Source organism: Pelodiscus sinensis, chromosome 18 (genome assembly GCF_049634645.1).
Source record: "Pelodiscus sinensis isolate JC-2024 chromosome 18, ASM4963464v1, whole genome shotgun sequence".
Lineage (NCBI taxonomy): Eukaryota > Metazoa > Chordata > Testudines > Trionychidae > Pelodiscus > Pelodiscus sinensis.
The window spans coordinates 32,674,919-32,699,443 of NC_134728.1; the positions used below are offsets into that span (position 1 = coordinate 32,674,919).

At 47.5% G+C, this 24,525-nt stretch overlaps 1 protein-coding gene across 6 annotated transcripts in view; it reads left to right on the top strand.

Annotated features, from left to right (window-relative positions):
• The first annotated feature begins 280 nt into the window (after positions 1–280).
• CHD6 (chromodomain helicase DNA binding protein 6) overlaps positions 281–24,525 on the top strand; it is a 170,489-nt gene continuing 146,244 nt past the window's right edge. For 4 of the 6 annotated variants that reach the window (XM_075900736.1, XM_075900740.1, XM_075900741.1 and 1 more), the window contains exons 1-2: positions 287–409; positions 21,266–21,442. In XM_075900736.1, the coding sequence (XP_075756851.1) occupies positions 21,413–21,442 (30 nt within the window). In that variant the 5' untranslated portion in view covers positions 287–409; positions 21,266–21,412. Of the gene's footprint in view, positions 410–21,265; positions 21,443–24,525 lie in introns of all 6 variants that reach the window. The other 2 variants (XM_075900738.1, XM_075900737.1) reach the window with 2 other exon arrangements.

Here is a 24,525-nt window from a genome sequence, read left to right on the forward strand (position 1 = left end):
AGCGCGCGGGGCTGGGACTGCACATCCGGGACCCGCCGGGGACCCCCCTGCAGCGAGCGGGCCCCCCCGCCTGGGGAGCTGCAGGCGCCGCGGGAAGCCGCCCGGGGCAGGGGCGCGCGGGGCGGGGGAGGGGGCTGCGCGGCTCCGGCCCAGCCAATCCCGGCCGCGCTCACATCCATGCAAATAGGAGCACAATGGAGCGAGCAATGAGCGCGCCGCAGCCAAGCTTGCGAGGGGCCGCGCGTGGCTGACGGGCCGGCCGGCCAATGGCAGGCGGGCGGGCCGGGCCGCGGCCAGTGGCGGCGGCGCGAGGGCGGGCCGGGCCAGGCTAGGCTGCGCGCGCGGGGCGGCTGGCGAAACTTCACCAAATAATCGCCGCCTGGCGGGGCTGCCGCAGGAGCCATTTTGGGTAAGTTCTGCGCCCAACTTCCGCGGCGCGGGGCGGCCGGGCGCGCGGGGGGGGCCCGCGGGCGGCGGCCCGGCCCGCCCCTGTGGGGCCGCCCCCGGCAGCGCCGCTCGGAGGGAGGCGGGACCGGCCGCCCCAGGCGCTGGGCCGCGTCCGGCGCCCCGCCCCCGCGGGACGGCTCCCTGCCGGGGGGGCGAGGGGTTAGCGCCCCCCCCGGGGCAAGGTCACTGCGCGCGGCCTGTTGCCAAGGCGCCGCGTGCGGCCCGGCCCGGCCCCCGCCTGGGCCCCCGCCCGCCGCCGGGCCGCACGGTTCGGGCCTCGGCGGGCGCCGCTCGCTCTGCGGGGCCGGGAGCCTCGGGCCCGTCTCCTCGCGGGGCGCTGCCCCCTCCCTCTCAGCCGCCCGCCTCGCGTGGGGTCGGGGGGGCCTGGCGGCGCTGCCCGCCTCGCTTCCCTGGGGCGCTGCCCGCCGAGCTGTCAGGCCGGCTCGTGCTGCGTGGCCCCGTGGTGGGGGTCAGGCTGTGAGACCGGAGCCCCCCAGAGCAGGGCCCGTGCGATCCCGCAGTCCGAGCCTGGGAGAGGCGAGCGCGGCTGCCCCTTGGCGCTCTCTGGTTCCTTGTTTACCTCATTCCAGTGGCATTTCGGTCACGTTGTTCTCCAAAAGGGCCCCCCAATAGCGTAAACGCTGCAGAGTTCAATCTTGCGCACAATTGGCTGGTTCGCTTGTAGGAACTTCCGTTCCCCCTCGCCTTACATTTTCTCTGAAGCTGTCGTACCTAGGTGTCCTTGTCGCTGACTTGGTAGAGAAATTGTTCTTCCAGAACTGAATCTTAACATCTTCTTTTCTTTAGTTCTGAGAAAGGAAAGCTTAAGTAAATCTGACTAAATGGGTAGGTAACCTTCTAAAATCACTTTAGGGAAAGATCAGCAACTCCCTCTGGGGCATTGGATGTGTCACTTGAACAATCTGTGCCTTAGTTTCCCCTTCTCTAAGGGTGTGTGTGCACGTTGCAGAGCTGTGGTAAAGGTTAATGAATGATGACTTTCTCACACTTCAAAGGCATAAAGTATGATGATATAGTAGGCAATAATATTAGGATTAAATCCCAGCAAAACCTCTGTGGATACTTTATGTAGCGACATTTTAAATGTTTCAAAATAAAAGATACTTTAAATTGACTGACCGTGGTTCTTCCTTCATTGGGATTTGCAGATATCTTGAAATGGTTATCTTTTTCTTAACATCCTCTAAAACAGAGTTTCCCAAACTTTTTTGGACATGGAGTCCTACAGGGTCTTGAAAATTTGGTGGAGCCCTTACTAGCTCTTTCTCGATGTGCATCACATACAAGATCCTCCTGATGACAACAGCATTGTTTGACAGTGGCACTTCTTCCACATTTTTGCTAGATTCCTCATCAAGCATGAGCATTACAAAATCTTTTGTACAAGACTTGATTTTTTTTTTGCTGCAATTGTATGTGCTTCTCCAGTGAGTGCATTATGGTGGCTCACTTTGTGGGATGCTTCTGTTGTGTTTTCATTTTCCAATTTAACAATTTTTTTTTAATATCACTGAGACTTTACTATTTGAAATTGCAGCAAGCTTTCACTTGGAAAAAAAAGTATGCTTTTGTCTTTGTGTTCAGAATGACTTGTTTTAAAATGCCTTCATAGTTTAGCATGTATCGGAGAACTATTTGAAAATATTTTGTTGCACGCCATGCATGGTGTGTTGGGAGCATCTTTATTTCCAATGCAAGTAACCCAGAAGATAAATAACACTCATCATAGAGCTTGAAGAAACCTCAGGAGGTCATCAAGTCCAGCCCCCTGCCCAAGGCAGGACCAATCCCAACTAAATCAACCGAGCCAGGGCTTTGTCAAGCTGAGACTCTTCATGCAAGTGTTTCTTGTTGCCTGCTGCTAATCTGGTGGATAAGAGTGGTTTCATCTTTGATAGCCTTGACTGAAAAAAATTGGAAACTGAGCTATGATTGTTCTCCTTTTCCTGTCCTGACATTTTGCTTGTTTGTTCCATCCAAAGCCCAATTTTTGTTAGAAGCCAAAGTTTCTTTTTTATCCACTTATCCATTGAGAATATGTTTGGTAATCAGGGTAGGTGGCAATCTACTGTGAAACACTGAATGAAAATGCTGCGTATAGACCACTGTATTGCAGCAAGCTTCGGCCCAAAGAAAGGGGGAAATATTATTTTAAATCTTTGACTTGTGAAGCGCTCGGCCACTTGGTTGAATCGGGTGTTCGAAGCATCTAATGTGTCCGACTTGCTATATGCTGCTGCATTATGCCTTTATTTATGTCAGCTGTAGTCTGTGTTTTGCTGAACAAAGCATAGTTTTATATATCCTCTGCCCCCATTTCATGTTGTTGTCAACCTTAATTATTGAATATTGCCACAATAATTCTCAATATAATAGGTTATTTATAAAAATAGTCTTCTCAATTTTTATCAAAAACTGTCACTCCATCTCTCGGAGCCATTGGACCCAATTCTGGAAATCCTGATCTAAAGTATCTAATCACAGCCAATGATGGCCCAGAAAGCAGCAGTTCCTTTTCAGAGGTCACTGCATCTGCGTTCATTATTAACTATCTTGACTTCTGAATTAACAGACTTTTTGCACCATTTTTCCCCCTGCGGTGTGTGAATGAGGTATGTCCTTTATTGAGAGTGTCATTAAGGTTTGTCACTGTCTATTTCAGTGTGTTATATAGCAGTTTGCTAGGTGGAGAGAACTGTGCCTTATTTAACTAGTTATATTATCCCTTCTTTTCATTCTCTCTTTTGTATCAGAAATAGGCCCTTTTTGTGCTACCAGTGTTTATTAGCGGTGGTCCTCAGTAGCTTCCTGGGCCCTTTGATGTCACTGTTGCTATCTTCAATAATAACCTATCTCTTGCAACTGTCTGGTTTCTAGTGGCTCAGTGAACTGACAGTGTCAAGAAACTTCTCTGTTTCTGATGTTGCACTGTTGCATCTCTGATAAACACATGTTTAAATCTTTTCCCCTGGAATTGTGGTTTCATAATTTAATACCCCTTGAGGGATTCTTAATATTTTCCCCATAATATCTTCTCCAGGGGCACACAGTTTTACAAATAGACAATGTAACATTTTATTTAATGGTGTGTCTTATTTCTAAAGGAGTTGCATGAGCAAATGAACTCCTTTTAAAGACATTAGCAGCTAAACATTTGGCCTTGAAGAGCAGCAAGTCTCTTGGCTCAGGGGCCTTTGTGCTTTTGTGTGAAACTATGGCATTCTGTCCTGTCTGAGTTCTTGGTGTTAAGAGCTGGTATCTTGCACAGATCAATTTGCAGGAAGGGATTGCACTCGAAAAGGAGAGAGGAAGGATTGCTCAGGCTCCTATTCCTGGTGACCCATTAATAAAGGAAGGTGGATTTGGTGTGTTGAGTACAGGGGAAGCAGGCAGGTTTCTAAGATGGTCTATAAAGTTGTCTTAAAGGAACGCTGAATCCTGAGAGCCCTAAACTGAGCTTCTTTCCCAGAGGTCAACAGAACCTTACATGAGAAGAAGAAATTTGTAATTATTACTTTAAAAAATAGTGAAAGCTGCTCTTGACTTTAGGGAGGTAGATGTAACCTTTCACTGCAGTGTTTGAAAGGCAACAACTTCAGCTGTGTGCTATCATGTGGAAGCAGAAGTAGAATTGCTGGCAGGAAGCAGAAGTGCCCATGTCCATTCTGGGTGAAGCGCAGAAAGTGAAGAAATTCCACATACGGAGTAAGCTATGGGAGCTCAGTAACAACCCTACATATGGGGTATATTTTGCCTATTTCAATTTAAGACACCTCAGAAAACATTCTTCTGGGCACCTTGACAAATCATTGTAACCTGGCGCTGTCTTTGACCCCAAAGCAATGGCATGACACACTATATACTACTGCAGTCTGTTAGTATGGTGGTGGTGGCCCCAAGGTTCTGTTTGGCATTGGGGTTTCAGTGGGCCAAGTCTCTGCAGGTGCCTGGGGACAGATGGTATATGCCCTACAGAGATTGCAGTGGAATCTCTAGATGGCTAACCGAGGGAGAGTTGGGGGCAGTCTTGCTGACATCCTTTTGTATTTCTCAGAAGACTCATTGTTACAAAAAACTAGTTTATGTAGATCATGATATGAAGAGAGAACTCCAAAATACCTTCCCCTTGTCCGTCCGTCCCCCACCCCCCCTCGGTTCTTCTGATGCCTCAGGCTGGTAGAATATATTTATTTTTCTGTGTGATGGGACAATGCATCCTACCCTCTCAATCTGCCCTTATATGGGATTATCTAGCATGCAGCCTAGCAATCGGACAGTATGCGGCTGTTATTATTTATTTAATATTGATGTTGTGGTTGTGCCTGGAGGAACTGCTTTCAGGTCTGCCCTTGGGTTTTAATGCCCAAGGCAGAGCTTGGAGGCAGGTAGGAGAACATTTCCCAGGGACTATTCCTGCAGGTTTACGAGCACCCTGGGAAGTTGGTGAGAATGAAGGTACTGTACCCTTGGTAGGAGGAATACTTCACCTGCCGGGAGTGAGCTTCAAGAGGTGGTGGGCATTTGAATGTCCTAATTAGTTCATAACAACTAGGGATGCTCACCACTGTGAGGCCCCTTTCCATGGAGAAAGTGATGCAGTTGGTCTTGTGCCTCGGCCAGAGGCTGTTCCTTCACTGCTTGGGGTGTTCTATTATTGCTTCTAGAATACTCTGGTCTGCAGTGGGTGTAACCCCTCTGTGAAACCAGGAACTATGGGAGGAGCAAAACTGCCTAGCTGTTTTAAATATGGGGGCTGGTGGGGGGAGCGGTCGGAGTGCATGTGTGCGAAGAAGACCATGAACCAGCTGTTGGAAGTTGTTTCTAAAAGCTGTGCCGAGATGCTGCTATGAGTACTAGGGGTGTGAGTAACTAGTTGACTATTCCATAGGCATGTGCTTATTGGGTAGTTGAATAGTGACTCGACTAATTGCTCCCCCCCACTTGCTGCCTTTATTGGGGGGAGCAGGAGATGGTGCCCCCCCAGCACCATCGGGGCAGGAGGGGCAAGGGAAGCAGAGGCATAGCTCCTGGGCTGGGAGCTAACCCTGCTGTGGCTCTGCAGTTTTTCCCCCCTTATCGACTAATTGAATAGTCGACGGAAATTCCATCATGTACTCGATTAGCTGGTTACCCACAATTTAACATCCCTAATGAGTACATGCAACGTTAGGTCGCACGGTGACAGTAAATAAAAGTCAAAACATGCCAACTTTAAGCATCTCCTGGTGGCATTATCTGCTATGTGTGTGTTGTATATGCCATCCTTCTCTCTTGTTCTTTGTGCACTTCAGTGTGTATTGGTTGATATTTAGTATATTACAGCTGCTATAAAAGCCCTAATTTCTGCATCTTTCTCCCTAGGTTTGACTGTCTTATTGTCACATGAACAGTTTTTTGTTTCTTTGGTAAGATTTAACCTTCCCTAGCCCGTGGTTTACTGGGAGGGATGGGCTCAGATGGAGCCAGAGGCTGGAACTCTCTTGAGGCAGCTCTCAGCAAGGTGGGATTCCAGAACACCAGCTTCAAATCACTGTGTGGTAGCTGTATCTTTGCCACAGAAACTTTTTTCCAAATGGAAGTGAGGAATATGCAGAATGTGTGAGGATATAGCAAGTTTTTGTGACCCGCCCCCCGAGCGTTTTGGAGCAGTTTGCTTAAGTTAAAAGCCAGCCGGTGACTCTTAGGATTGAGCTGAAGACAGTTGCTCTGAGTGTCCAAAATGTGCATACGATGGAATCTTCCATTCTGGGAGCACTACCAGCACAGTGCAGGCTTCCTGCTTATTCCAGAGGGTGCTAGGCTCCTCAGCAAAGGAGGGAGAAAGACGAGAGGGGGATTCATAGAGTCTAAGTCCAGAATCATTCTATCATTTGGTCTGGCCTTCTGTATGTCAGTGAAAAATGTGTTTTATTTCCGGTCTGATAGGTGAGTGAGTGGGGGGAGGCAGCTGCCCTGGGAAATGCTATGAGGAGACATGGGGCCAGGTGTACTGGGACACTGCTCCAGCTTAGGGAGGGAACATTATGACATAAGTAGGGAGCAGGTGTTTGGTGGTGGTTTTGTTAAAGCAAAAAAGGCTCACAAACTTGACAGGGTCTCTTGACATTTTGGGTGCCTTATTTTTGGAGCCCAACTTAAGACCCCTTGAATCAGACTTTCTGAAATGGTGCATGCTTCCAGCTCCAGATGAAGTTGATGGGAACCTCCCTGAGTATTGGAATCAAGGGATCTCAAATTGGGCACCCAAAACCAGTGACCATTTTCAAGAATTTTGTCCTGTTCATATTTATTAAAAACTTAACGTTTGTCATAAGAATTTAAGGAACAAATTGTCCTTTGAGTTAAACATCTGTTCTCACAAGACTTGAAGAAAACTGAAAAATTGGTGTTTGTCACTCTTATTTACATAAGAGGTTCTGTGGCCTCTCTTCCATTTTTGTTTTCCCACGTGTGTGTATATACACAATGAGCTCACTTTAAAAAATAATTTTGGTGTCATCACAACAATGTGTCTGATTCCAGATGTGTTCCCCTTATTACAGTTTTGCTCAACCAGTTTTTCTCTCTCAAACCAGAGTCAGTTTCTTAAGAACAGCCACTCAATGCACAGAAATCTATACAATGTACTTTACATCCCAAAATGAGGACAGTGCTAAGTTCTGGGTGAAGATTTACCTGCCCGGAAACCAGGAAATTCCAAGCGATGGTTCTTAAACTCTTAATTCTTCTCTTTGCAGATATATAACACATTCCGTTAACCCTGCTTATAGAAATACACATCAGTGCTTTGTTACTTATGAGCGTTTAGCTCTTGTATTCCTAGGGGAACCATAGGCTTGAGTTTCATGGCTTTTGTGCATATACACCTCTGAAACATAATGCTGAATTGACACAGGTTTTCACTTTAATCACTATGTTTTGATAAAAACAAAGGACATTAAGTGCACTGGATGCATTTGTTAAACACCCAAGAAAAGAGAGGAATAGAGTTAGTTTGCTGTGAGATTCCTAGGTCACTGTCTGAATCTAATACTCAGTGCTCGCTTAAACCAGGAAGGAAAAAATGCTCTCTGTGTGTACAATGTGCCGCTCTTCTTTGGTTTCTCTTTGTAAGGTTTGGAAAGCCCACAATCCTTAACCAGTCTCTTGGTTCCTGTGTGGCGCCCTTTGTGTGTTTCTGAGCACTCCCCAGAATGCACTGTTGTGAACCTGGCTGTTCGTTTTTTATTCAGTGTTATCGTGGGCAGGGTGACCAGATCAGGGCTCGCAGTTAGCTGTGAAGGCACTGAGGTTTGTGGTCACCCTGGTCTTTCGATAGGCAGTTACAGATTTGTGGGCCAGTCATCGAGACTGTATCATTTCCTACACACATACAAGCCTTGTTCTTGAAGGCAGTGGTTCTATCGCTTCACTGGAATGTAGCTGGGTTGGACAGGCCTGGAGGTACTGGGGTCTGTCCTGTGGAGTGTTTGGGAGAAGAGGACTGAGCTCTTGAATTTGCTCTGGTATTCCACAGGAAGCCAGCATATAAAGCGGCTGTCTGCTGCCTGTGGTGCTGTGTAGATGGCTGTGTATCCAACTAAATGTAGCTTTTTCAAAGATGGTGGCTGGCTTCATACCCAGGTATAAATGGTTACAGTAATGAAGCCTGCAAGCTCTGAATGCTATGCCCAAATGGACAGGATAGGCAGCTCTCTGAAAAAGGGAGTTTTGTGGCTGTGCATCTGGTTACTTCATGAAATGCAGGCAGACATGGGGGGCTGAGCTGAGGGAGATGCTACAGAGGTGCTAAGCTCTTCTCAGTACTTCACTCTCCTCACTAGCCTCCTGGATTTTCCTGGCTCCAGTTACTGCTCTTAGAAATAGTGCTGTTTGTATCTCCTTCAATTTGGAGATAAAAAGGGATTGGTCATCTGAGCTTGGCTAACCAATTGTCCGTGTTGTCCCGATGTTCCCAGTAACTTCAAGTAGATGAGAGCCATATGAGAGAGAGGATGGATCCCAGTGAGATGCGGGTTGGGGTAATCGATGACCACCTTGAGTGGGTGAGTCCTGACAGGAGCCATGCAAGCCATCTCAGTGCAATCCTACTAAGTTTGACCCCTCTCTGAGATGGGACTGTGCTGAGGTCTTGTGGTTAAGACTTTGGGCAAAGAGATCTACATTCAATCTCTGGCTCTGTCATAGACTGCTTGTGGACAAGTCACTGCACCTTGCTGGGTGCCATTCCCTATTTGTAGAATTTGGATAACTCCTCTACCCCACACCCGGCTTTGGGGAGGCGAAATGCCATGGTGAGGGGGACCACAGAGCATCTAGATAGAGATTGTTAGAAACTAGAGCTACCAGTCCATCCTTGTCTATTCACCTCTGTGAGCTGTCAGTCTTATGATTAAACTCATGTACACAAGCCCTGTTCTGCATACTTCCCTGGGATCTGTGTGTCCACCTGGACTTGCTCTTTCTACAGTAACTGCAGTCTGCCTTTGAGACACCTGTGCATTCCCATTAGCCTTCCCTGGGTTTGTACTATGGGTGTGAATGACTAGTCATTCTCTCCCCCGCCCCGCCTCTGTTGGAAAGAGGAGGGGGCGCTTCAAGCAACAGCACCACGTGGAGCCTGGGGCCAGACCCTGGGCTTCACATGGCGCTGCCGCTTTGAAATGCCACATGCAGCCCAGGGTCAGCTGGGAGTCCCCCGCACGGAGCCTGACACTGGGCTCCCTGAGGCGTTTCAAAGCAGCAGTTCTTCATGGAGCCTGGGGTCAGCTGGGACTCCCCAGATAACCCCGGGCTCCATGCGACGCTGCCACTTTGAAATGTTGTTGCTACCCTTCAAAGGTGGAGGCGCCTTTATCGACTAATCAAATAATCGATGCAAATTGCATCAAATATATGAGTAGCCAAATAATCGAAGTTTTACATCCCTGGTTTGTATAGGCCTCACCAATTGTAACATAGTGATTTGGTTGCCAAGGAATCCAGCTGCCTCTCCTGGAGCAGTGCAGTTGGCTCAGCAGGTGTGACAGGAGTTAAAAGCAGTAAAACTTTATTTTAATTAGTAAAGTCGATTTGACTTTGCATGTTGGGGCATGTCTAGAGCAAGAAGGGGTTGCTTCTCAGCTGCTCTTCTGAGAAAATGAGAGGAAGTAGGAGGGTTCCAAAATGAAGGATTCCTGTTTTCCAGATAGCACCCTGCTAGTAGTATCCTCTCTTTGGTAGCAAGTGACTCTTAAAACATGCTGGACTACCTGAAAAAATGAGGAAAGCCTCAGAGCGTTTCCTTGCCGTCTGATAGCTAAACTGTGGAGATGGACTCTCTCCCAATGGTTCCAGGATGTTCCACTGCCATTGGGATGAGAACAATGAATACTGTCTGCCCCAAAAGTAACTTCAAAATCAGATCAGAATTCTTGGAAATGTGGGCTTGGTTGGCAAGATGTGTAGGCCTGCTAGGGACACAGCCAGTTGGAGTTGAGGATTATATGGTAGGATAATGTTCTTGCCTGAAAGGTGGAAACACCACTTCTAGGTGCTACAGTGGCTGCAACTGGAAAGGAGCCATTGCTCCAGACACTTGTTAAACCCAGGATACAATAGATTTTATTTAATGTTCTTGACTGTTCATATTTCTACAGAGCCTCAGGGATGTACTGGGTGCCCCAGCATGAGGCTCTGGGTGTAGAGCAGCAGGAGCATCTGCTGCCATTTTGCATTAATTTTTCCATGCTAGCTTCTCTTCTTCTTCCTTTTATTTAGCATGTAGGATGCTAAAAAGCACTGGAGAGCCAGGGAGTCCCTCAGACTTGGCACAGACTGTGGTACATCTATGTAAGATTGACTTTTTCATATCCTGGATCTCTGTAGTGGTTGCCTGTAGAGCCCTGTGCAGACACAAAATGTGTTATCTGCAAAAATGAGCTGCGGGTTCCTGTGGATATGAAGCAGATAGCTACAGATTTGCAGGTTCCTAGGTACAACATTTGTGTATGCATCTATCTGCAAAAATGAGCCACACATATCTGCATCCACACTTGCAGATGCGGATATAAAGCAGATATATGCAGATTTGCAGGGCTCTGGTTGCCTGCTCTTCTGCTGTCACATGGACAGCATACCTGGTAATGAATGTCATCAGGTTGTGTGGTGTGAGTCCCTCCCCCCAGTAGGGGGCAGCAGAAGAGCACTTCCAATCTACCAGAGGCTGATAAAATGCTTCCCTAAGGGCAGGAGACTCTTCCCTTTGGGGGAAGTGAGCTCCCTGTCTCCTCATTTTGGGGGGGTGGCATTGACCCAGCCTTGCGTAAAGGGCCCTCCCTTCTCTCCTTCTTCAGTGTGGCTTTAAATAACCATACAAAATGCACAATATGCATTCTGAAGCCAACATACTGTGTGGGCAAAGCACAGTGCCCTGTCCTAAGAGCATGCAGCATAGAGCCCAGAGAGGTCCAGGAGGAGAATGGAATGGGGGGAGTGCTCTTAGAATTCTTCCTGCAGTCCCACTTGTGCCATTTGAAAAGCGGAGGAGCAGCGAGAGGGACCGGGAGCAAGCCAGGAATCAGCTGTTCTGGCTTGCTCCTGGTCCCCCTCCTGCTTTTTTAAGAACCACCATGCTCTTGCTACATTTAAAAAGCAGAGGTGCAGCATCTGGAACTGGGTGCAGGCCAGGAATCAGCTGATACTTGGCTTGTGCTGGTCCCCTGCAATGCCTTTGCCTCTTTTGCCCCCTCCCGACACAGTGCTGGGGGAACCTGCAGCTGTAAGGGACGCCGCGTGCCCCTTACAGCTGCCATCAGGCGCCCCTCATTGGTTGACACCCTGGGCACTGCCCGGCTTGCCCATGCCTCCGTTCAGACCTGGGACAAATGCAAAGTGCTCATGAGTTACACACATACAAAATGGGAAGTGACTGTCTAGGAAGGAGTACTGCAGAAAGGGATCTAGGGGTCACCGTAGACAGCAAACTAAATATGAGTCTACAGTGCGATGCTGTTACAAAAAAAGCAGAAAACATTCTGGGATGAATTAACGGGACTGATGTAACTAAGACAGAAGTAATTCTTCTGATCTACTCTGCACTGATTAGGCCTCTGCTGGAGTACTATGGTCCAGTGCTTGGTGCCACATTTCAGGAAAGATGTGGGCAAATTGGAGAAGGTCTGGAGAAGAGTAACAAAAATGATTAAAGGTCTAGAAAACGTGACCTGTGAGGAAAATTGACAGAACCGGGTTTGTTTAGTCTGGAAAAGAGAATATACAGCTTTCAAGTATCTAAGAGGTTTCTACAAGGAGGAGGGAAAAAATATTTTCCTTAACCTCTGAGGACAGGACAAGAAGCAATGGGCTTAAATTACAGCAAGGGAGGTTTAGGTTGGACATAGACGGTATTTGGTCCTGCCATGAGGGCAGGGGACTGGACTCGATGACCTCTCGAGGTCCCTTCCAGTGCTAGTATTCTATGATTCTAACCTGCTCCCCAATCCTCTGCCCCAAGTCACAACCCTCCCCTGCCCTAGGTCAAATCCCTTTAACACCCTACACCCCTGCTCCAGGTCAGAATCCTTTCCTACACCCATACACATACTTCTCCTGGACCCTGCATCCCAATCCCCAGCCTCAAGTCACGACTCCCTCTTTTGTCAAAACTCTGCCCAGATCCCACACCCTCTCCTGCACCCCACTTCCCTACCGCACCCAACCTCCATTTCAGACTCATTCCTCCTCCATTAATATCATGGAAGAGTGTACCACTTACCAAATTCTGGAGTGGCACTCCACCAATAACAATTGCCTACCCTTATGCTAGGCTGCTCTTGCATACAAGGGCTGAGATGCTGACCCATGGACCTCTGGGCCAAGCCTTAAGGTTCAGGGTTATCTCCCATCACTTGCTGCTGGACCATGCCTGCTGGTGTTCTTGCTGTTGTGACATCCAGGCCTGCTCTTAGCTGTGGTGCCTCAGCTGCAGGGCCAGGGATAGGGTTGGCTGGGAATGGGGTTGGCTGCAGGGTTGGGGGTGGGGTTGGCTGTCTCTCATCTGCAAATTCCCTTTATTTCTGGCGGACTGCATAGAGCACCCTTTTCAGTTTTCCCTTGCTGGTGCTGAGGGTTAAAATCTAAACAGGGTTAAACTTCCTGGGGCCCAAAAGCCACTATCTGGAACCTGATTCTTGGCCAGCTGACTTAGACAGCAGAGTTGAGTTCAGTTGAAAGGAAACCTGTGTCATACTTGGCTGCTCCCCACCGCGAGAGCAGCTGAATAGGAGATGCTGAGGATGGGTGAGGAGGGAGAATGCAGCTGGCACTAAACTAGGACGCAGCTGGTGTGTGTAGTGTTGGGTGGGCAGTGTTCGGGTTGGTCCAGTGTTACTATGGCAAAGGGCTCCCTGTAACATAGGAGAAGAGCAATGATTCTTCCAGTACCTGGGCATGTTGTGAATAGGTGTCAGAAACCTCTGGCGTTGGTGTCCATCCCTGCCCTGAGAAGTGCTGTGAGGTCCCTTCAGCCTGGGAAGTGCAGCTGTGCAGGGCACAAGAAGTGAACGGTGGGCATGGCAATTTTCAGGGCAATGTTTGCTTTTATTTCAGTAGATTCTTATCCAAATAGTAGAGCTTAATTTACAGCAAACCTACAGATCTGCTTTCCCATCCATTCCCACCGTGAGGTGTGCTGTCTTGTGTCTCTTCTCCAGCTGTTGCATTATCCAGTAGGCTTGCTACTCATGCTGTGGGTCTTATGTGAAGACATAAGTCTAATTCTCTTCCTTGTTTGGTGGTTTTCCTTTCCCTAGCACCAACGTATCCTGCTCAGGCTCCTGGCTTGTTGCAGTGTTCACTGTCAGGCCAGGAAGTTTCTCAGGAAGATTTATGCTATTGTCCTGTTCTAAAAGAACTGATGTATAAAGGCAGTAAAGCAGAATCCGAGCAAAGGCATTGTATTCAGAGATGCTGCAAATGGCCAGGTGAGCATTTCTGTTGGGTGGACATGGTTGAAGAGTTGTGAGCAATTTTCCGCATTTTTATGTCCATGTGTGGGAATGACTTTTGTTATGTCCACCAATATAGAGATGATGGACAATATGTGGGGGGGGGGTAGGGCCGAGAGGTTGGGTTGCAGGATGGAGAAGCCTTCAGTTGAAGGTAAAGGCTGTGGGGTGGGGCTGGAGATCAGGGGCTCTGTGCAGGAGGGCCATGCAGCTTACAGGGGACTTGGGTTGTGAGGCTCAGATTAGGGATGGAAGCGACTGGTGGACTATCTGGTAAGCAAATGCTTATTGGATAGTCGAGTAGGAATTTGACTAGTCGCTCTCCCCCCCCCCCCCACCTTGCTGCCTCTATTAGAGTGGGCGGTTCTTGTACATTTCAAAGGGAGAGGTGCAACAGGATAGCAAGCGCTCCCCCTTATCGACTAATTGAGTAGTCTATGGAAATTCCATCGACTTGATTAGCTGATTCATTGAAATTTAACATCCCTAGCTCAGATAATGGTAGCTCAGTTAGCCTAGGTTGGGATAAGAAACACCTGACTTAACAGGTTCTTATGGCAGTTTATCATAGTATCTGGGTACCTTCCATGTAAAAACAATAGTACAGTTCCTAATGGGTGTCCTGGGGTCTTCCCTTTTTAGGTTAAAACTCTGCTTGGAGTAAAGGTATTTGTTTGCTGGTAGGGGAGAAGGCGTAGGGCTTGAACTATGAAGGAAAGGCTCTGATGGTTTAGCAGCCTTTTCTAAAGTTGTCCAGTATCCTGCGTTCTTTAGGGTTTGCAGTCACCAAATTAAGGGGAAAGAGTTTGTGTGTTTCTTGCCTGCTTGTTGTAGTACTCTCTCATCTGCATTGTTCCATGCTGCTGCCTCCTTTTTCAGCCTATGCTGGTTGAGATCAGGGCCCCAGAGATACTGTCCATGTTGCTGCATGGATTGGCCAGCAGAGGACAGTGCATGGTGTGACTAGGATCCTGTTTTTCTCAGTTACCTGGAATGCCAAGTCTGAGTGCTTCTGCAGGGAATGCTGTGGAGTAGCTCCATATTTAAGATCAGAATAGTTTAGGAGAGGGAAAAAATCCTCAAGCACTAAATGTTCTTTCCCCATTGCTTGTGCTTGGGCTGCATTCTGAGGGAGCCCAACCCAAGTTGCACTCCCAGAGAGACATTTGCTCCTCAGCAAAGGGATCCCCTCTGCTTCTGAACTGCCTGTTCCCCACCCCCATCCCTGGTGTGATATTAGCTGGGCCAGTGGACTTACTCCTACTACGGTCCCTGCTGGTGACATTGATCCAGCAAGCAGAGACAATGCACTGTTAGAGCTGTGGCTGGGATGAAGAAGCCAGCAGTGAAAAGAGGAATGCTTGGCTCACTCTGAAGCTCAAGCGCATACCTACAGCTTCTGGAACTGGGGATGGGGACAGGGCCTGGCGTGTGTGTGTGTGTGTGTGTGTGTGTGTGTGTGTGTGGACATCCACTGCTCCAAGAGACTGTATCTCCACATGTTTCTCACTGAAGAGGGTTCTTCTTCCTTGATCTTGTAGTGAGATTCATCATCATCAACAAGGATGGGGTCAACGCCCGTTGGTGTCCAATGCCTCCCTCACTATTTCCTTCCATCTTTCCCTGTCCAGTGTAGAGTGGCTTAGTTTCTGCAGACTAGCCCCGCGCCAGGCTACTATATCATCTATCCATTCTCTGTGGGCCTGCGTCTCCTATTCAAACCATCCATTATGCCGAATACCAAGGTCTTGACTTTTCTCTTGTCGTTCATTCTGCAGTTATGCCCGAATAGCTGTAGCTTCCGCTGTATAACCTTCTGCAGTCTGTTCTCTTTCGGCCATATCTTCCTATAGAATTCCTCGCTGGTGACCTTCTGCATCCCTGCATGACAATGTTGCTCCTTCCTTTTGGTGAACTGCTGGGTTATTGTTCACTTGGAAAAATTGCAACCAAATAATCCCACCCCCCTACTCCAACCGTAATTTAGGCAGAAAGTTGGATCTGAGGGAGAGGACTGTAGAGTCCTGGGCTAGGAAATCAAGGTCTTGTTCCAGATTGGATTCCTCAGGCACTGCATTGGGAATGTCGTGGGGCTGTTTCTCTGCTTCACAAGGCTGGAGTTGTAGCTAGGATTCCCACAGTGAATGCACTGAGCAGCTGCAGATACATAAACAAATTCTGCTGCAGAAAGAAACTGGGGAGAGGAGGGTTCTGCTGCTGCTAGGGATGCATAAATGGATAGTCTGCAAATGGAGTAACTCCTAATTGTGAACAGATGCCTCTGCCAGGCTCCTGGAAGGAGGGCACCACCATAATACAGCATTCTGCGGACTGGCAAGTATGCAGTAGTCTAATGCCCGGGGGAGGGGATTGCTTCACCTTGACTTTGTTGGGCCCTGCTGTGCGCCTGGAGCAGCATGTTGATGTGCTGCCTTGGTTTGTTGGGAAGGGGCGATGGAGGGAAATGGCTATCATCTTAGCTGTGCCCCACAGCCCAGTGTCTGCAGATACCATCGTCCTTAGCAGAGTCCCCCTCCCCACCCAGACCACAGGAATGTGGCCTTGTGAGTTCCTCCCACTGGGCTGCACCAGAGCAGCCTCGCTTCAAGCTCCAGTGGCTTTGCTGGCTGAGCTGTGTCCAGCTGAGCAGCTCTGCCTGTGAACAAGAGCTGATGAGACAGTAGGAACAAAAGAGCCACGAGGCTGTGGGGGCCTTTCCTCTGCTTGCTCAGTGAATCAGAGGGTTTTGGAAAAGCCAAGCAAGGCAGTTACCCAGAGTCTAACACTGGTCTGTGCCAGCAGCTCTTGCGGGTGTGTCTGGTACAGATGGCAGTTCTTTATTTTCGGTGTTGTATTGGTGCTTAGGGCCCATCCCCATGGTGCCTGGTTGCTGTTAGCCTTTCTAACTGACATCTCTGGCAGAACAGCTGCCATGGCACGGAGCAGTTGACGGCAGTGGGAGCATCATTCCCGATGGGTAGGGGGTAGCTGTTTGGGAATTGCTCTGTGGGATTCACCACACAGCTCTATTGATCCTCTTTGCAAACTCTGACCTGCAGCTTCTCCTGTCCCAAACTGGGCCCCATTGGCATTACCAGTCCTTAGCTGCAGTCCACTGCTGTTCCTGCCCATGCCCACCTCACTTCCGGACAACACTTATCCTTGGTTTGTATGGGTCCAGTCTCCTGTTGTCTCTTGAGACGGGGTGAGGTCCCTGGCACTCCATGAGGTGCTGTATGAGGGACACCAGAGAGTCTGGATATCTAGCCCATATAATGGGGAGTCCTAAGAGAGCCAGTCCTGTGTTCCTGGTCAGTGTAGAGATAAGAGGTGCTGTTTTTCTCCCAGGGCCTAGTTCCAACAGCTCTGGCCATTTCTGGGGTGCTGCTGGGATGGAGGGGGCTCAGCAAAGACACTGATAATGAGCATCTCCCTTGTGTAAGCATCTATCCTGTGACCATCCATAAGGTTGTGACCCAATAGGTGGATTTAGGTGACACCCTCTGCTCAGCCTGGCTGCTTCCCCTGTCACATTAGTTTCAGCGTGAGCACAGCACTCAGTGTTTGTTTGCTCTCAGGATTGGTGTTCTGGCTGTGCACCACCAATAGCCTAGGTCCTGTGCTAGCTCACAGGATACGTCTAGACTACAGGCTTCTTTTGGAAGAAGCTTTTCTGGAAGAGAGCATCCACACAGCAAAAGCGCATCAAAAAAGTGATCTGCTTTTTCAAAAGATAAATGTCCACGTTGATTGGATGCTATCTTGCATTCAAGATGTGATTACTATGGATGGATTGGCCACCAGGGCACCTGTGCATTTTCCTGGAGGCCGCCTCTTTCAGGGGGGGAAAAAGCCCTTATCCCTGTTCACACGTGCTTTTTTCCAAAAGAGCTCTTTCAGAAAATGGCTTCTTTCTCATAGAAAGAGGTTTACCGCTGTCGGAAAACCCCCTGCGTTCTTTCAACTTTGTCAGAAAAACACAATTGAAGTGTGGACGTAAGTGGCCGTTTTTCCAAAAAAAAAACCTGCAGTGTATGTCTACGCTTCAGTGGGCATGGCAGCGAGCCTTGCTGTGACTGGGGAAGCTAGCACCCACTGGCCCTGCGTTTGGGGCCTGAGGGCGGGGGTGGCCAGAGCTGTATGGTGTTTGGTTTTGTTTAAGATCTGCTATCTCTTCTATTGCCAGAGTAGGGAGTAACATCTGTTCTAACTGGCAGGGTGGCGGGGGGGCATGACACCCCCGTACCTTTCTGGGGAGGAGAGGAAGGGATTCATGTCCTACAGGCAGGCCAGGCCGAAGAGCTGCAAGCGGCGTATTTTAAACAAGAAGACATGGTTTGGAGCTCTGGGGGGGGGGGAGGACGACCTTTTCCTGTTCCCTAGTTCTAGGAGCCTGTTGTAGCCAGCTTGGGAGTGGCCTGTGGAGTGTGCACTGCTTGAGGAGGATCCTGTCTGAGGCTGATTTCTCCCTGCTGTGTATGTGTGGATTGAGCTGTACCTGTGGGGCACTCCTGCAGACTCAGCCCTTCAGTACTGTGCTGAGAGCAGCCAAGCACCTGCTCTCTAGGGATGTAAGCAAGTAGTCGACAAATGGAGTTCTTGGCTACTTGCTCCTTTCACCCCTCTCCCCCCTGCTGCCTCTGTATGAGAGGTAGCAAGGTGGGGAAATAGGAGCTGGTGCTGGGGGGAGCTGGCTTAAAAGCCGGTTCCTCCCAGCACTGTCTCCATAGTGCCTCCTGCCCTGCATGGAGGCATTGGGGTGCGGGTGGGAGTAGGGGAGGCTGCTGCAGAGTCCACCCAGTGTCCTGTCTGCCAATTGGCAGCACCAGATGCTACGGAGGAAAGTGTAGGAACTAGGGATGTAAAAATATGGTTAAAAATATAATCACTAAAAATTATAGTGGTTGCATACACTGCAGGTTCTGCAGTATAAAGATGGGAAGCCAGCATGTAACCTCAGGCTGTGGGAGAGGTGGCTGTCCCTGCCGTGGACAGGGGCTGCTCTGGTGGGCTCTGCTGGCTGGAGCAGCCCCCTACTTGGGATGGAGAGGTGGGGAGCTGCTCCAGCCCCTACCAGTTGACATTTTACATCCCTAGTAGGATCCCCACAATGGAAGATCTGCTCCCACATTGGGGCTCACCATGCTCTCTGAGCAAGAGGTTGGCATAAACCAGAGGGGGGAAATAATTGCTGATGGGGGCACACTCCAAGATTTTGGTCAAGGGCTGCAGGGAGTGTGGGGTCTGGGCCAGAGGTTGGGTGCAGAAGGCATCTCGGGGTGGGAGTCTGGGGTGCAGGAAAGGGTGTGGCGTCAGAGAGGGAGTTAAGTAAAAAGGAGGGGAGGGAGTTGTGACCTGTGGCAGGGGATTAGGGTGCCAGAGACAGGCTCAGGCTGGAAGGTGCGTCAGTGGGTGGCTCCTGGCCAGCATCCCAGCAGGACCCTCAGGCAGGCGCTCTGCCTGCCAGCAGCTCCAGGCCACTTAAGCAGCTGGCTGATCCATGTGGCTCTCTATGCTACACACCGGGGAATGAAGATTTCATGTGCTGTCCCTGCCCCAGTACAATCTCTCAGCTCCCATTGGCCGGTTTCTGGTACTTTTCCTCCATACCATTCTTAGTATTCTAGACCACTATTGTATCCCACCTTAGCTGTCTCTCTTCTACGCTGAACAGTCCCAGTCCTTTTACTCACAGCTCTCAGCCCAGAGCTCCCTTGCAGGCTGTAGTTGGGTTTCAGGGAATCTGCCAAAATAAACCAGTGTGGGGCTGGTGTTAGATTTGCAGAAAGCTGAAGCCTGAGCAACCTAGCTTTGTGGGGCTCCTGTGATATGGGGCAGGGCAATTGCCTGTTTTCTGCCTTCTAATGCTGGCCCAGGCTTTAAATGTAGTGGGTATGCAGAAAACCAGTTGTGGTACAGGTAGGCTGTGGAACTTTCATTGGTTGAGAAATCCCTGTTTGTAATCTTTCCTCCTCTGGAAGCTGTCCTGTAGCCCTACTCGTTTTCTTAACTATTCTCATACTACTGTGTAATTCTAATTCCTATCATTTTTGAGATGGGGTGACCAGAACTGTATGCGGTGTTCATGATATGCCCACACCGTAGCATCTTCTCTAGTTCCTCATGGTTCCTAACATTCCATTAGATTTTTTGATAGGTGTTACATATTGAGCAGATGTTTTCAGAGGACTGTCTACCAAGATCAACTAATCTAGAACCCACCATTTTGTGTGTGTGTGTGTGTGTTTGGAATGTTTGCCAATGTGACATTGTGACCCTTGCCAACATTGCATTTTCTGCCATTTTGTTGCAAAATCACCCACTTTTGTGAGATCGTTTTGTAACTCTTCACAGCTAGCTGTTGACTTACCATATACAATCATATTAACTGAGTGTGATGCATCAGCGAGTGGGGGAACTTATCAACAAGTCTACACTGTTGTTGTAGACCAGGGGTTGGCAAACTTCAGTTCCCAGTCCATCAGGGAAAGCTGCTGGCATGCGAAGACACTGTGTACCTGGAATGTCCACATGCATAGAGCCCCTCTGCTCCCAGTGACTGAGGTTCACCGTTTGTGGCTAACAGGAGTGGCGGCCAGCACGTCCCTCAGCCTGTGTTGCTTCTCACAGCTCCCTTTGACCGGCAATGGCAAATCGCAGCCTCTGGGAGCCAAGGGTTTCTGTGCCTATGGCCGCTCCAAGTACATAAAACGTCCTAGTGTGCCGGTGGCTTGCCCTGATGGGCTGGGAACTGACGTTGGGCGACCCTGCTTCATCTTCACAGTTTGCGTCACAAGAAGCATGCAGAAGTTTTAGTAAATGTATTTTAAAGTAGTCTAACAACAAAACCTGTTAAATATCTGAACAAATAAGTATTCACATGCCTTCAGAATTAGTCTCTAAGTCCCATATATTCTAATGGACTTATTTAAAAAGCCTTAAAATCCTACCATGTCCAAATCTGTCTCTAGTTCACCAAACAGTGCATTAAGCTCAGTTTCAGTCATAGCCGCTCTTGCATTGTCGTCATAGAGGTCATCAGTGTCTTCCCCAGACTCCTTATCAGCCTCTATTGTCCTCAGCAAATATGGCATTGTCTTCTGACTCATCAAGTGGTTTTTCTATCATTTCCCAGGGAATGGACTTTCACATATCCCTGACCCACTGGGAGACCAGACTGATTTTCAGCTTCATAAGATTCCCACCTTTTGCAACTTTGCCATGCCTGAGCACATCAATTGGACCACATTTTGCATAGCCTGTCTTTAAAGGGTTTGTGCAGGCAGTCATTAAGAAGTTGTAGAACAGAAAATTGAGCCTTCAGGTATTCTAGCCAAAGTAGTGTTTGTGTGTTTTTGGCCACGTTTCACCACCTCCATCTTGTGTGCCCTGAATATGTCCCTACATAAGCATAAATGGTTTCTTAAGAAGTGTTCCTGAACTTATTCCACATTTCTTCCAGCCATTCAATAGTCCCATTTTAATCCATGCATTCCTCTTCATGTATGCATATGATCACACTTGCAGGAAATTTCATGGTTTTAGGCAAAGTTTTTCTTTTAAAAATAACAGGCGGGAGCTTTGATCCATTGGCCAAACACGATAAAACCACTGTAAAGTGGATTTTTTTTTTCATGGCCAGTAGTTTTATTTAACTGTTTTTTCACCAACACCAGTTACTGTTCTTTTGCTCGGGAGATCAAATGTCATCGGTGTTTCATCCATATTTTCTATGTGGCAGCTCAAATACATATTCCTTTTGATGTTTTATAATAAGTCTTTGGAAGGATTCGATTTTTTTTTTCTTCTAGGTCTCTTGGCAGCTTTTGTGCTATCTTTGTTCGCTGATGAAGACAGAGACCATGACAGTTCATGAAGCGAGTACACCAACCCACTGATGCAACAAATACTGATGACTTTTCTGACTTGTATTTGTCATCTTTCGACATTTGCAGAGCATGCAGACGAATTCCAGTTCTAGTGACGAGGTACCCATTTTGCCGACATTCAACAACACAGTCAGAGATCCTTCTCCAGCCCAGGAAATGAAGCGTACCTCATTGGACATCTTTCTTGCTGCTTGACATATCTCCTAGTGTGTGTGTGTGTGTGTGTGTGTGTGTGTGTGTGTGTGTTTGCCATTCTCTTATTTGCTTCTCATAGATACAGAATTCATGGGCAGCAGTGCAATTATTGTTTGCTTCTGCATATTCAACAACTTTAAGTTTGAACACTACATCATAAACAGACCGTTTTCTTTTGATTTCACTGTTGTTGATTTTAAATAGTACGAAACTAGTAGAAAATAATAGTTGTACATTTTTAGGACTTTATAGAGGAATGTCACCTGCTTTATCACTGTCAAATTATAATTGTTCTTTGTTTATTTCACAGTAGCTTTGTAGATTGGCAATCTGGCAATAATAGGCTATTTAAATTTTATTACAGATTTTATTGCTTTTGTGCATTATGTTTTCAGATTGGCTACAAGACTTAGGAGGTCCAGTGCTCAACATGCATGAAGAGATCAAATTACATCATTTATTGTATTTTTTTGGATTGACATGTAAGGTCTAGCATTTTGTGAAAAGGCTGGGTCAGATTCCATGCTTAGAAAATGTAAATGAAATGTTAACGCATTTTTAAGGAAGCGAGTCTAGAACTGATATTCCATCATCTGTGATCTACAACAGGGGTCAGCAAACTTTGGCTCCCAGCCCTTTGAAGTAAGCCATGAGTGCACTGGGGCATTTTGTTTACCTGGAGTGTTGCAGGCATGCAGTCACTCAGCCAATGAGAGCGGCAGGAAGTGATGTGGGCCAAGGGATGGGCTGGCTGCCACTTCCCACTGGTCCTGTTGGCCAGGAACAGTGAACTACAGACACTGGGAGCTGCAGGGTACTGTGCCCACAGATGCTCCAAGTAAACAAAATGTCCTGGCATACCAGTGGCTTACCCTGACAAACTGGGAACTGAAGTTTGCCAGCTACTGAAATTTAGGGTTGGCAAAATGGCATAGCGTTTTGCCATTTTTTACCTATTCATTGTGGGGGTGAAGGGCTCGGCTTATAAATGAACAGGTTAGTGAACGAGTATAGATTATATTGAACTTCAGTCATTTTATATTCTTCGCAAATTTTCACACCTCACTCTTCACCATATAACTTATGAATACAGGCAGTCCCCGGGTTACATGGATCCGACTTACATCGGATCCCTACTTACAACCCTGCACTAGCTGCTTCCCCCCAGCAGACCAGGGAGACGTGAAGCTAGCGCCCTCCCCCCCCAGCAGACCAGGGAGACGCAGAGCGGCTTTTCTCAGCAGACACCTCAGCTTGAGAATAAAGGACTGAGGGAAGTGAGGTGTGGGAGAATAAAACTGAGCTCTGGAGAAATGTTTGGCTAGAGTTTCCCCTACAATATGTACCAGTTCCGACTTACATACAAATTCAACTTAAGAACAAACCTACAGTCCCTATCTTGTACGTAACCCGAGGACTGCCTGTATTTTGAACAAGCACAGAGCGAGCCCACTACAAATTTGTGGGGGAACTTGCTATTTACTTTTTTCCACTGTGAAAACCAACCGTTTCTTCCTGCCATTTTTTCTTGTCTTTTAACCAGTTACCAATCCATGAGAGAATTTTCCCTGTTATTCTGTGACTGCTTTACTTTGGTTGAGAGATTTTGGTGAGGGGCATTGTAAGGCTTTCTAAGTCCCTAAGTATACTAAATCCACCAGGTCCTTCTTGTCCACATTCTCGTTGACTGCCTCAAAGAATTCCAATAGATTGGTTAGGCATAAATTCCCTTTATAAACCCTGTGTTGACTCTTCCTCAACAAATCTTGTTCATCTATGTGTCTAATTGTGTTCTTATAATTCAGCTAGTTTGACACCTCTGTCTGGGACAGTTCTTGATATTTGTCACCTAAAAAGAATGGGACAGGTGTGGGAATTTCCCTTGCATCCTTTTCAGTGAAGACAAAAATGCATTTAGTTTCCTCACAGTGGCCCTTTAGAATCCTCACTGTCTAGGTCAGGGGTGTCCAAACTTTTTTCAACGAGGGCCAGATTTGATGAAGTGAACATGCGTGAGGGCCGACCATTTTGCCTGACATTCTTTGAACCATTAAAATTAAATGCAAATTAACTATTTTATGCAAAGTTTATTGCAAACGGCATACTTTTCATTTCGTCACATGGATGACAAATCTAAACAGGTGTTAAATCACTCTGCCTTTCATATCTGAAGGCCAGATGAAAAAAAAAAATCCAGGAAGCTGAAATATATGTCAGGAACATTGTAAAGTACATTACATATTATTGGTAATAAAGGTTCTGTCAACTTTTAAGTTCAAAAAATATGAACAGGAACATAACACCAAGTATACATGTTGTGTCCAAATATATTTATAACTGATTTAGACCAACTGACATTAACTGAGATTTTACAATGTATTCATCTCAATACATATGGATTCGTTGGGGGCCATAAAAGATAGATATTGGAAAATTACCTGGGGGGCCGTATTAAACCGGAACACGGGCCGCAGTTGGCCCGCGGGCCGGACTTTGGACATGCCTGGTCTAGGTTCACCCCTAATTGTCAGGCTTCCTGCGTCAAATGTATATTTACTTGTTTTTTCCCTGTTTGCTCTTCAGATTTTTTTTGGCCTGCCTAAGTATATTTTATACTTGGCTTGCCAGAGTTTATGCTGCTTTCTATTTCTCTCAGTAGGATCTGATTTTCACTTTTAAAAAGGTTGCCATTTTGTTTCTAACCATCTCTTTTTAAAGCCAGGGTTGTGGCTTATTTTGGTCCTCTTTAGTTTGGGGGTATTCATTTAGTTTGAATCTCTACATGGTTATTTTAAAAAGTTTCCATGCAGATTACAGACATTTCACCCTTGTGACTGTTTCTTTATATTTCCATTTAACTAGCTTCCTCATTTTTGTGTAGTTATCCTTTTTGAAGTTAGATGCTACTGCCGGTGCTTCTTTGGTATTTTCCCCACTTTTATAAGGATGTTAAATTTAACCACGCTGTGGTTGCTATTACCAGGAAG